Source organism: Ostrinia furnacalis, unplaced genomic scaffold (genome assembly GCF_004193835.3).
Source record: "Ostrinia furnacalis isolate ACB-3 unplaced genomic scaffold, ASM419383v2 OfSCF1917, whole genome shotgun sequence".
In the NCBI taxonomy this organism is placed as follows: Eukaryota; Metazoa; Arthropoda; class Insecta; order Lepidoptera; family Crambidae; genus Ostrinia; species Ostrinia furnacalis.
Window position 1 is genome coordinate 201423 of NW_021132156.1, and position 13567 is coordinate 214989.

The 13567-nt window shown below is 38.1% G+C and overlaps 1 protein-coding gene across 2 annotated transcripts; it reads left to right on the forward strand.

Annotated features, from left to right (window-relative positions):
- The first annotated feature begins 2035 nt into the window (after nt 1-2035).
- On the forward strand, nt 2036-5596 carry LOC114354084 (uncharacterized). 2 transcript variants are annotated; one of them, XM_028306337.1, is made up of 3 exons: nt 2036-2327; nt 2691-3690; nt 5511-5596. In XM_028306337.1, exons 1-2 carry the CDS (start codon nt 2108-2110, stop codon nt 3683-3685), a joined length of 1215 nt encoding a protein of 404 aa, XP_028162138.1. In that variant the 5' UTR covers nt 2036-2107; the 3' UTR covers nt 3686-3690; nt 5511-5596. The 2 variants fall into 2 exon arrangements, with proteins under 2 accessions (XP_028162138.1, XP_028162137.1); XM_028306336.1 differs by lacking the exon at nt 5511-5596 and having other exon boundaries at nt 2691-3735.
- Nucleotides 5597-13567: the final 7971 nt, after the last annotated feature.

Sequence of the window (13567 nt, forward strand, 5' to 3'; positions counted from 1 at the left end):
AATCGCACCTAATGTTAAGTGGGCTGCAGTCTACGATGGTACATATCGGCCCTGTAAGTGCCTATTCACTCTCGCTTTGAAAAGGCCCGGATTATAGTCTTCGGGAAAGACAGCAGCAGGCGGCGAATTTCAGTCCCTAGCTAATGCATAAGTGTCCCTAGCTAGTGTATACTTAAGTGCACTAAGCGTTTCGATAACTCTTTTATAATGCGAACAGCTAGGGACTGGAATTCGCTGCCTGCTGCTGTCTTTCCCGAAGACTATAACCCGGGTCTTTTTAAGGCGAGGGTGAATAGGCACTTACAGGGCAGATATGTACCATCCTAGACTGCATCTTACTTAACACCAGGTGCGTTTGCAGTCAAATACCTGCCTTGTTGCATAAAAAGTGCCTACTTAATTAAGAATCTGACAAGATGAAGATTAATAAAACTCATAATAATCTTAAACAATTTATTTAGTAAAACACATAAAAAATTAGAAAAGTATTTACAAAAATATTTACAGTCTCTTAATATTTACATTAGACAAATATCTGACCGTTAATTAACAGGCAGTTAATCTAATTAACACGATGGCTTTTAAACTTAACTAATTTTAATAAAATAAACAAAAATATTATTAGCATTAGCATATTGGGCAAACGAAAATTTGTTTCATATTTTATATTTACTTATAAGTTATATTCTTTAACTTCAATATTAGTATCACAAATATAACATAATATTTATCTACTAATATTAGTGAGATAGGGTGTGATACAGTTTTTAGTGTTTCTAGGAATGTTTCAATTCGAGATTAAAGTCTATCTTTTTTATTTTTTTGTAAGTATGAAATACCTAATAAATGAATACTTGAGTCCGAGCCAAAAGTCTAGACAATTTTGTACGTAAGATATGATAAGAAATCCTGAAGTAGAAATTGAACTGTCTTAGTGAGTTCAACTTCACTTCACTTTACTGCAATAAAAGATAGAATCACTCAAATAACTTGTGCCATAAATATAGTAGCCATATTGGTTTACAAGATTACCAATTTCTATTGTAAATACTTAATTATGGTGCATCAGAAAGTCTACATATTGGCTAATACTAAATCTAACCAAAATCTTAACATAGCACTCAGCATGGTAGAATTGGTCTATCCATAAAAAATATGCCTCTAGCCTTACAAAAACGCTCTTTTGTGGTTTTATAAACCAAAAAGAGTCTGCTAGAACTAAAGTAGGTATATTAGCCTCTATGACATTGCACACGCTAGACATTAATAAACTAATTTTCAGTAATAGAGTCACTACGGTCTCCAGTCTATCAACCTACCTACTGTAAATTTCCTCAATAATTTTAAACTTTATACCAAAGGTATTAATGTGAAATCTCTTTGGGGAAATCTACAATTTGCCGTAGGTTGACCTGCTGAAAACTACACACAGATATAGCCACACCCCGTAGCTTTGTAAAAATACCATAATTTACACTCCGTGTGTGTTCCAAAAATAACATATTTCCAAAGAAGAAGAATTTACACTCTTTACGCAAAAGAAAAAGAAGGTCAATCAAAAAAGGAATAGTACCTATACTTATGCCTGTTTTCACCATCAATCCCTAATTTTAAGTGACCCCTATGTAAATAAAATTCCTGTTATGTGTTACCATAGGGGTCACTTAAAAATTAGGTATTGATGGTGAAAACGGGCATTAAACCCGCTTATTAATAAAAGTTACATCGTGGTTGGACTCTGTTTAAAAGTGATATTAAAACAGGGTTCAACTATGGTGTAACTTTATTAATAAGACGGCAATACTATACCTACATAAATCAAGGATATCAATCAAGGAAGAATAGTATACTTTTAAATCAAGATTATCCTTACGTAGAGATTGCAAAATCCGGATTTTTCTTAAATCCGGTTTTGCGGATTTGNTGTAGAAATAAAAGTGTTAATTAAAATAATAATAATCATTAAGACGTTTAGACAAATTATATGAGTCACTTCATTCGAAGATATAGTTTATTTATAACCAGGTAGTCCTTTTAACCTACAGGCAACATCGCACGTTTTTTAGAGAAATCGATAATCAATAAATCGATCTTTTAACTTAATCGAATGTACGGCCGCGCGCCCCTCCCTAGGCCGGCCATGTTTGAGCCATTCTTTTTTCGTGCGGCAACGAGTGCACACCAATTTTACGAAAAAATGCCTAAGCGAAGTGCTCAGGAGAAGTTAAAACGATACAAACGTAAAATAAGGAAAATTCAAGAAGAGGAGAGTAAAAAACGTCGACTACGACGTGTTTTTGATTCCTCGGATGACGAAAATGTTACAGGTAAGCAAAGTGTTAATTATTTGGTGATAATAAATGAAGTGATTTTACGTTAAATATCGGAATAGACTGCGAGTTTATTGCGATGGGGTGTAACTGCGAGTTACACGCCGCTAATTTACATTTATGAACTTGAAAGTCGGGATCGACTGCGAGTCGATCAAGACAATGTGGGTAACCGCGAGTTTACCACAATGTACTATGTTACACTTACAATAAAGCCGAATATCGTTAATTACAACCGATTTTGTCTGCGAGACAAAATTATTTTGTTAAATACAATTAGAATATTTTTGTCGAAGGGAATATAAAATTACCCACATTTATTTTTATTGGCAAAGTGCTAAATTTAGACTTGCTTTTTAGATTTGGATCATGCCGAATCATTCGGACTTATGGATGGACAAACTGAGGCTCCGATTTCCATGCCGGAATGTCAACCAGATGAGCCGGACGAACCACCACCTGCATCTCCGACTCCAAAACTATCAGAGGCCGCAGACGGGGCGCAACCTGAAGACTCGCAAGTACCGAACACATCACCTACGGAGGTCACGCCCGAACCGGAACAGACCTTAGATCCCGAGCTATTATCGGCTTTAGGTGCTTCCACCTCAGACACGCCAGAATTCGGGGAAGCTATTCACGACAGCTTAGCGACTTTGTGGCTCCCTTTGCTGCGGAAAGGATTGCCCAAAGACGAGAAAGACAAACTAGTTAAGGACCATTTGATTCCCAGTAATTGTAGACTTTTACAGTCACCAAAACTGAACCCAGAAATTTCAGCGGCTGTTTCTGAGATTGTCCGAGGTCGTGATAAAAAACTTGCTGGTTTCCAACAAACGCTAGGGATAGGTATCTCAGCAATGAACCGAGCTATGGATATTTTACTCAAGTCTGACGATAAAATTAAATCTTTGAAATATCTCAGTGATAGCTGTCGTCTTTTATCCGACTTACACCATTCCTTTACTAAAGACAGAGTAAAACTTGTTACACCAAGTTTAGAAAAGAGCGTCCTACACGTTATTCACGACGCAGAACGCGATGACACGCTTTTCGGTAGCTCGTTAGGGGAGAAAATTAAAGCCTGTAAGGCTATAGAAAAGCAGGGCCAACAAATTAGAAAAGTTGGCTATCAGGCTAAACAGAATGCCGCTCCTCAGCCCTCAACAAGTCGTCCTGTCCATCAGGGAAATTGGACAGGACCTCCTCGCTACCCTTCAAACAGAGGGGGACGGGGAGGTCAGCAGAGGCCAGCACCGAAAGTGATTCGTCGGTCTTATCCCTCGACGGCAACCCAACAAACGCCGTCGAAGAACTTCAACCAATCCAAGAACCGTGCCAACGCACAGCAATAGTGCAGGTACATGCTGGCCGACTATCTTATTTTTATAATTGTTGGGAAAATGTCACCAATAATCGCGTGATACTAACGTGGATTGAACAAGGATTTACAATTCCTTTTAGTGAAAAAGTAACCCAATCTGTTGTCCCGCAGTGTACGTTTAATATTAATGAAAGTCGAGAAATGTCCACTGCCATTAAAAAACTCGAACAGCTAGGGGCTGTATCTCCTTGTTCTCCCTGTAATGAACAATACATATCTAAGATATTTTTAGCGCCTAAGGCTAATGGTGGCAAAAGATTTATACTAAATCTAAAGTCATTGAATAAATTTATCCCACACATGCATTTTAAGATGGAGGATTATAGGACAGCCTCCAAATTAATCCCTCAAAATGGATTTTTAGCCACCATTGATCTTAAGGAAGCTTACCTTTTAGTTCCAATTACTATTTCCGATCGGAAATACCTAAGGTTCCAATTCCAAACTTCCCTCTCACAAGAACCAACTCTGTACGAGTTTTCAGCAATGCCCTATGGTTTGTCTGTAGCACCAAGGGTTTTTACTAAAATTATGAAGGAAGTAGTCACTTACCTGAGAAGACAAGGTTTTAAGTCAGTTATATTCTTAGACGACTTATTATGCATAGGAAATGACCTGCAAGAGTGCAAAGACAATGTAAGAGCGACTTTAAATTTATTGCAATGTTTAGGCTTTGTTATAAATTATGAAAAAAGTTCTTTGCATCCTGAACAAGTAAAAAAATTTTTAGGATTTTTATATGATTCAAGTAATCTTACAATGTCTTTGCCAATAGAAAAACGCAATAATATTGCTCAATTAGTTGATAAATATTCAGGTTTACCTCGTTGTACTATTCGAGACTATGCTCAACTCATTGGAGTCCTCAATGCAGCATGTCCAGCATCTAAATACGGATTTTTATATACAAAAATATTAGAACGCCAGAAATATCTAGCCTTATTGGATCATAATAATAACTATGAAGCAAAAATTAGTTTACCAAGTATTATATTAAATGATTTGAACTGGTGGAAAGATAACATATTTACAACATTTTCTCACTTAAGCGAACCAATATATAAATATGAAATATTTACAGACGCCTCCCTAACAGGTTGGGGTGCTGTTTGTAACGATAAAAAAGTTAATGGCAAATGGAAGAATATTGAAAAGCATTACCACATAAATCAACTAGAATTGTTAGCTGTATTTTTAGGACTCAAAAGTTTTGTTAGCAATGAATCTAATTGCGCAATATTATTACGCGTGGACAACACCACAGCTATTAGCTATGTGAACAGAATGGGAGGTATCCAATTCCCACACCTAAATGATCTAACTAGGGACATTTGGCAATGGTGCGAGAGCCGTAATATCTGGTTGTTTGCATCTTACGTGAATACCAAGGAAAATCGCGCAGATGCCGAATCCAGAAAAAATAACCCTGATACGGAATGGGAGCTATCAGATAACGCATTTCAGGAAATAACTAAACTTTTTGGTTCACCAGATATAGACCTTTTTGCCTCTCGCCACAATGCCAAATGTAACACATTTATTTCTCGATATCCGGATCCAGATGCATTGGCCGTCGATGCGTTCACTATTAATTGGAAATTTAATTGTTTTTACGCTTTCCCGCCTTTTTGTTTAATATTAAAATGCCTAAGAAAAATCATCGACGACCAAGCTACCGGCATATTAATATTCCCACACTGGCCTTCACAGCCTTGGTTCCCAATTTTACAAGATCTGTTAACGTCTAAAATACATTACTTTACACCCAGTAAATATCTCCTACGTTCTTCTTCCAGGGAGTACCATCCCCTGCACAACACTCTTATCCTGGGTGCCGCGAAGCTCTGCGGACGGCGTTTGCACGCAGGGACGTCCCGCCTGCCGCGCTTGACCTAATGTTAGCGTCGCTATCCGACAACACTGTCAAACAGTATAGCGTCTCGATAAAACTCTGGTGGCAATTTTGTATGGCTAATAACATAGATATTTTCGACAACACAATTTCTCATGTGTTATCCTTTTTAACAGAGCAGTTCAATAAGGGGTGTTCGTATGGGTCCCTTAACAGCCACCGGTCGGCATTATCACTTCTTTTGGGAGACAAAATCGGTTCTGATGATCGGGTCAAACGTATTCTTAAAGGAGCTTACAAAATTAAACCTAACCGACCCAAGTATCATTCTACTTGGGACCCTCAAGTAGTACTTAATTACATATCAAGTTGGCATCCAAATTTAGAATTAACTCTGGAAAAAATTACAAAGAAATTAACCGTTCTTCTAGCACTGTGCACAGCGCACAGGGTTCAGACTATTTCACTAATTAAGATTGACAATATTGTAATAACAGACAGCGGCGTTAAGATACCCATTACAGACACAATTAAAACATCTGCACCTGGTCGCAATCAACCGGTGCTATTCTTACCTTATTTTCACGAAGATGTAAGGATCTGTCCCGCTTCCGTCCTCAAGGATTATATTTTTTTTACAAAAAATCTGAGAACTGAGAACGCGGGTAATCTATTGTTGACCATCAAAAAGCCACACAAGGCTGCTACCGCTCAATCCGTTAGTCGGTGGATCAAGGCAGTACTGTCGGAGAGCGGCGTAGACACGCGCATTTTCAGCGCGCATAGCACGCGACACGCGGCCACGTACGCCGCTTGCTCCGCGGGACTCAGCGTAGACGCAATTAGGAAGACAGCTGGCTGGACTTCCACGTCTCAATGTTTCGCGCGTTACTATAATAGACCTATAATCAATGCTGATAGCGATTTCACAAGATCTGTTTTTAATCAAATTATTTGAAATGTTTCATTTCATTGATTCCGAAGAAGAAAAGACTGTTTTTGTTACTTATTTTTTATTATGTCTTGATTAAGAGAGTGTTTCTGTATCGGACCCTGTCCTGTTTACTGAATTAAAAATGTGAAGTTTAACTTTACGAAATAAATACTATTGATTATAAAAGTAATTTGTTCTTTATTGATAAAACTGCAAATAGTAGTTACATTCTGAATTTGCTTAATAGCAAAACAAAACTTTAGTCTCTAAACATCTACCTGGTTATAAATAAACTATATCTGAAGAATGAAGTGACGAAATATAATATATGATCAAACGAACTTCCAAGTGAAGTTCGATCATTATTATATGAGTCACTTCATTCGAAGATATAGTTACCCTAAACCCACCCTGAGAAAAACAGCAGAATGCAGTGTTTTTCAAACCCAAAATAAAGTTTTGTTTTCCTTGAACTCTAAAAAATGGCTCAAACATGGCCGGCCTAGGGAGGGGCGCGCGGCCGTACATTCGATNAATCTCTATCCTTACGTAAGACGAAAAGAAAGATCACATCGAATGAAAAAAAATCCTGAGGATTCTACTAAACTAGGACATAATTCTACCCATAGTACTGAGGTCCATGATAGAACTGATCAGCTCGTCGGTCTATCACAACCAGATTAGCAGTTTTGGCTGGGTGCCCGTGGTGGTAGACCCACTTCTTGCCTGACTTGCCCCCTTCCTTGTGGAATTTCGCGTGCGCGTGTTTCCCGTGCCCGTCGTGGCCGCCTGATACGCGGTGACCCTGGAGAAAGAAAGAAATAAGATTATTATAATTATTTAACTTCATCATCATCACTTCTTCTAAGCACTTGCCATAATAATAATATGTTTCTCTCGAAGCGCTGGTAGAGCCCAAAAGATAAGGAGACATGTAAAGTGCCCCTTAAGGCCTACCTTTTTTACTGTACTTTGACGTTCATAAGTGCCACTAGTGGTCTAAATTGAATAAAATATTTTTGATTTCATTTGATCATCATCATTTCAGCCGTAGAACATCCACTGCTGAACATAGGCCTCCCCCAATGTTTTCCATGTTGATCGATTAGTAGCGGCCTGCGTCCAGCGCCTTCCAGCTACCTTTATGATGTCGTCGGTCATGATGATTATTTAACTTGCTAGAATCCATTCCTAAGTATGAGACTGCATCTAAGTTGTACTAGCCCCACAAGGCCCGGTTTTGGAGTAAGGAACAAATCCTGGAGTTACCATAAAATTTTGTTATGACGGAAAATCCTCCATGCTTTGTAAAGATTTTTTCAAAAATAATCAAACAAAGTATCCTGATATTTCAGCTCCTAGGTTTTAAAAATAAATAAATACTTTTGACTCTACATTTTTGTTGTTTAATGGCACATTTTACGTTCAAATGAGATGCTACAGTATTTTAGTTGATACGCTGCCATCCATTTATTATGATAACTTTATACCTGACATTTATCTATCTTTTATCCATCCCAATAGCTAATTACTAGACTATAAAATCATTAAAATCACCTCTAAATGACTTTCATTAATGACTTCTCAGAAAGTCCCTGATTTATCAACTCCGTCTTTATTTTTATCGCCCTAATCCCTTGAGACCCTATTAGCATAATGCTGTAAGAATTCTTTATGGGATTACCTATTTCTGTTGTATTCTAAGAATAAAGCGACATTATCGAATTTGGGAGTTCAGCTTTATACTATAGTTTGAAATGCGCTTAAGAGTTTTGTTCTTAAAGTACACAGACGCAAATACAAAGATAATACTTAGAGTCAAAGCGCGTAAAATAGAGCTAAAACGATATTTTCTTCTCAGAAAATCAAAGTTCCAATATAATCTAAGTAAGCAGGTACCTACTTTATTTCAGTGTTAAATACTGAAACTACGCCTTGAAGTGCTAGTACACTATGGAATGCCATTTACTGCTGTGTACAATAGGTAATATTTTGAAACATACATGTAGCTCGAAGTACTCTTGACTGCACCAAATAAGTTTCTTCCCTTGATGAGTAAAACAGTACCTAACTATTATGCTCTACAATCGTAGTTCTAGAATTATATTTAGTCACTTTTCTTTTGACGATATCGATTCGATCATCTTAGCTTCAGACGAATTTCGTAACCTAGCGAACAGTTAGTCGAAAAGAAGCGATCACAAATTCATCTGTCACGAATCACTTGTCTAAAATGGGACCTAGCGAAGAACCGAAAGTATATGTCTAAACGAAGCGATTACTTACGATATAAGAATGTAACTTTTGTCTAGAGGGTTTGTTTCTAGGCACAATAACCCTCATCCCTTTATCGGAAAATTCGCTATTTCCATAAAACTAATAAAAATCTCATTTCCAAAGGACCTACTCAAATAGACTTCACGCCGAAACTAAATAATCTTAGTACAAAATACACTTGGGCGAAAATACACACAATCGGTCCGAAAAAGTGGGTTAGAAGGGTTTAAAAAGTAACCGTAACCATTAGATGACATTTAGCTTAAAAATAGGATAGGTAAATGTTTGATTCTGAAAGTCATATTACAAATATACAAATCCCATCAAAAACAATACTTGTCAAAAAAACCAAGTCTCGCAACTCAGTTGTTCTACGGTAAAAAGTTGTGAGATCCATGTAATACCAAGTCCAGGCCAGGAAATCTTTAACGTTTTACATAAATATATTGACTTGGCCATCGCACTAAATAATTTAATTTACACGTGTTTTCATGCGATGGCCAAGTCAATATATTTATGTAAAACGTTAAAGATTTCCTGGCCTGGACTTGGTATTACATGGATCTCACAACTTTTTACCGTAGAACAACTGAGTTGCGAGACTTGGTTTTTTTGACAAGTATTGTTTTTGATGGGATCTCATTTCTTTTTGTATTTTGTAGACAGCAGTTATGTATCTAGAAAACTGGACCGAAATTGAAAAATTTTACTCGACTTGGCGGTTGCACTACCGTGCCCCCAAATATTTTAGTTTTTCCTTGATTCATACACCAAACACTACTTATATTCCAAATTTGAAGCTTCTAGGTCTGCTAGAAGTGCCTTAGAGTTTTGATGATCAGTGAGTCAGTCAGTGAGTGACAAAATTTAGTAACTTTGACTTTATAATTCTTAAACTACTGGTTCAAATTGAATGAAATTTTAAATATACCGTGTCTTTACAATGCCTGCATAGCTAATGAAAATTCAGCCTTCTAGTTTTATCCACAACGAAGTTACAGGCAGTCAAAAATGGCCTGAATTGCTTCGAGAAAAGGATGGTACGGCCGTGCCGCTTTTTTGCTCGACTTGGTGGGGGCACTGCCGTGCCCCCAGATAACTAAACCCAAAACCTGACCTTTATTTGACTAGTTAAAGTGTCTTTATCCTGTGATACGGATATCGGCACGCGTGCGAATCTGATCGGAAAAACGTGTACATATTGAAATGCCAACATCCGCACGCGTGCCGAAATTCGCATCAGGCCGTTTGTAGGGTGGTTTGGTAGGGTGGAGTCACGCGGACCGTCCGGTGCGGACCCGCTCCGCACGGCCAATCTGTATGAACTTCTAGGGAGCGTTTTAGAGTAATGCGGTCCGGAGGAACCGCTCCGCTCCTTAGCAGTTCATACAGATCGGCTGTGCGGAGCAATCCGCACTCACAGTCCGCGTGACACTAAAACCAGCCGTAGACATCCGTGTTTTCACCGGACGACGGACCGTCAAAAAACGGATATCCTTTGTTCGCTGTCAATTTTCTCGCCGGACCTATGTCCGATGCATGTGCACACACATACAACCATACGCCACTGCTAAATCAGGCGAAAAAATCGGGCCGTTGTCCGGTAAAAAAACGGATGTTTACAAGCGGCCTTACGTGTAAAAAGACACTTATTACGATTGTCAGTCGCTTCAAGACATTCGTATCTTCTAGAAAAGCATTCTTGATCTTTTTTCAAAGCGTTCTTTCATCATCATCATCATTTCAGCCATAGGACGTCCACTGCTGAACATAGGTCTCCCCCAATGCTTTCCACGTTGATCGATTGGTAGCGGCCTGCGTCCAGCGCTTCCCTGCTACCTTTACGATGTCGTCTGTTCACCTTGTAGGTGGACGTCTTACGCTGCGTTTTCCGATACGCGGCCTCCATTCCAGAACCTTGCTGCCCCATCGGCCGTCAGTTCTGCGTACTATGTGCCCTGCCCATTGCCACTTCAATCCCAATCCGTCTGGCTATGTCAGCGACTTTAGTTCGTTTAATCGTTCTTTACGTACCTTTTCGACGTGCGCGTGCCCTCCTTTTTGGAAGTGCCCTTTGTCCCCTTTATGGTGTTGGTGGTGGCCAGCTTGCAGGTTGCCTTTATTGAAGTGCCCGCCCTGGAAAAAGCGTTTAAAATAATTAATAAATTGGGAATACATAAGTAAATACATAAACTGTTTATACAGTTTACTAATGGAATATCGATCTGTTACGGAAAACTTCATAGCGCCGCGTCGGTCCCTATTTCAAAAACTGGTATAAAAAATATCCTGTTTTATTCTTTGATAAGAATTATAGTGATAAACTTATGTGAACATCTGTGTGCTTACCATGAGTTTACGTTAGGTGTGCTCGCTAGCGAGAACGTCAAACAAATCTATGAAGATTTTATTTCTTGAAAGTAGCCACTAGGGGCGTTGCACAAATGTCATACATTTAAATGTCATTTTTTTACGCAGTCGCTAGCGAGCACACCTAACGTAAACTCATGGTAAGCACACAGGACTCCCTCAACTCGTCTGGTCAGTGTGGGGAGTAAATGCTTTATTTGTCTCTAGTTGTAGAAAGTTATGTCCTGCAATGAAGACTAAATGACCTGAGGTGGAATTGTGTAAAGCAATCGTTATCCTTTGACAGTTCATAACGTACGATTATTCTGTCAAACGCTTTGTTTAACTGACTTTATCGTACGTTATGAACTGTCAAATGATTACGATTGCTTTACACAATTCCACCTCTGATAATTATGATCTTATACAGAATTTATTTCCCCAGGATTTATCGTTAAGTCGACTAAACGCCCGTTAAGTATCCCTGTATTATAGAGTAACTAGGATTTTAGAAAACCTTTTCTACATTATTGTAATGAAGATAAGATACACCTAAATTGCAATAATGACTGGAGCAAATTGAATTAAGCAACACATTTCCTTTATGAAAGTGAATATTTTAATAACCAGCTAATCCGAGTTAAAGTTAACTTCTGGTTAAGCTTGTTCAATTAACTGCACCGTTAACATGGGTAAGGCGGAGATAGAAAATGAAATGGCCGTAGCCACGTCTTAAAAAACAAGGCATTTGCGTCACAAATAAAATACCTAATTTACAGTATAGATTTCGTTTTTTAATGTAGCATAAAGTAGGTATTTGACTGCAATCACCACACCTGATGTTAAGTGAGATGGAGTCTAATATCCCCCCATTAAGTGAGGGCGTGTTGGGTCCCGCCGTATAGGGCGGGTCGTCCGCGGAAGGCGCCTTGGTCGTTTCTAGTACCCAAGGCGCCGACCACTAAGCGGCAGAGAGAACACTCCAGGTTTTTAGTGGGTTTGAGCCCCACATAACCTGCCGTCCCCCGGCGGTAGGTATGGATAGGCCATTTTACTGGGTAAAAAAAAGATGGAGTCTAATATGGTAGGTACCATCCTAGACTGCATCTCACTTAACACCAGGTGCGATTGCGGTCAAATACCTGCCTTGTCTAGCATAAAAAAAAGGTAACACACCCTGCCCCGTAAGTGCCTATGTTTACAAACTTACTCTCGCCTTACCCCGTATACAAAACAAAAGTTGTTATTATATTGCCATGCCTAGGTCATGTATAATTAAGTATCTGTGTATCTACAGTCTGTGGTAAGAATATTGAAATTCAGCCAATCACTGAGACTGATTGACTGAAATAGTGCGTTGTGATGTTTCATAAAACGGACAATCTGGTATTTTTAGTAAGCACATATTAATCACATACGTATCTAAGGTAGGTAATTTTGGAAATTTTTGAAAAGGTTAGATCACTTTCACTCACAAATGAGTAGTTGGTAAGTGTCACAAAGTGAACAGTTTTTCATTCAGTTCAGCACTGTATAACATAGTATTTGCTTTTAACATTTCATCAAGAGTTCATCAGCTTATTGATGGAGTCAAAAACCTAATCGTTGCTTTCATTGTACATTATTTCTAAAACTGTTTAAACGGCATTGAAAAGGATTTTCATGTTGTACATTGACGTAATAAATGACTCAACGAATCATTTTTGATTATGAAAAATGGACAGCAACTTTGAACTCTGTTTACGCAACAAAGGTTAAAGAGGTAAGCAAATCAAGGTCAAATACCTTGTAATTGATTTTAAACTTCGTAAAAACCTTCTATGTAACTACTAGATAGGCCGAACTGTGGTATTGTTCACCTAGGCCCAGTTTTTTGATAAAAAAAACAACTGTCTTACAACATGGAAAGTGAAAAATTAAGTTACCTCATAATATGTTGTTAATATTTAACCATTAGAACCCAGTCAATTGGTTGAGTTAACTACGGAGCAAAAAACTGGGCCACATTTTATGATAAGTAGTATTTCTCATTTTACTTAATACAGCTAAGACGAGAGCTGCAAGAAGAAACCTAGCTAAACAATGTAGGTAACATTTGTGTCAGTTTTAACTCCAAAATTACACATGTAGGAATAGAGCAAAGCGAATTTCTTAACAAAACAGTTGAATATGTTATTTTGTCAAAAATCTGTCAAATTCTATACAAAAACACCGGTTAACGTAATAATACTGGGATAAAACCCTGTCAATATTTACGTCAATCGAAGTTCTTGCGAAGAGTTCGGTTAGTTAGTTCCAGATAGTTAATCTATCTGGATCTGGCACATGATCGTGCTTTTCGCTTTTTGTTTTCTGTGGTACTTTTGTTATATTTTTTCAGCTTGTCAACAAGCTAGTAGCTTGTCTAGTCTATACTAAGAAGTCTTTATTCCTGAAAATAA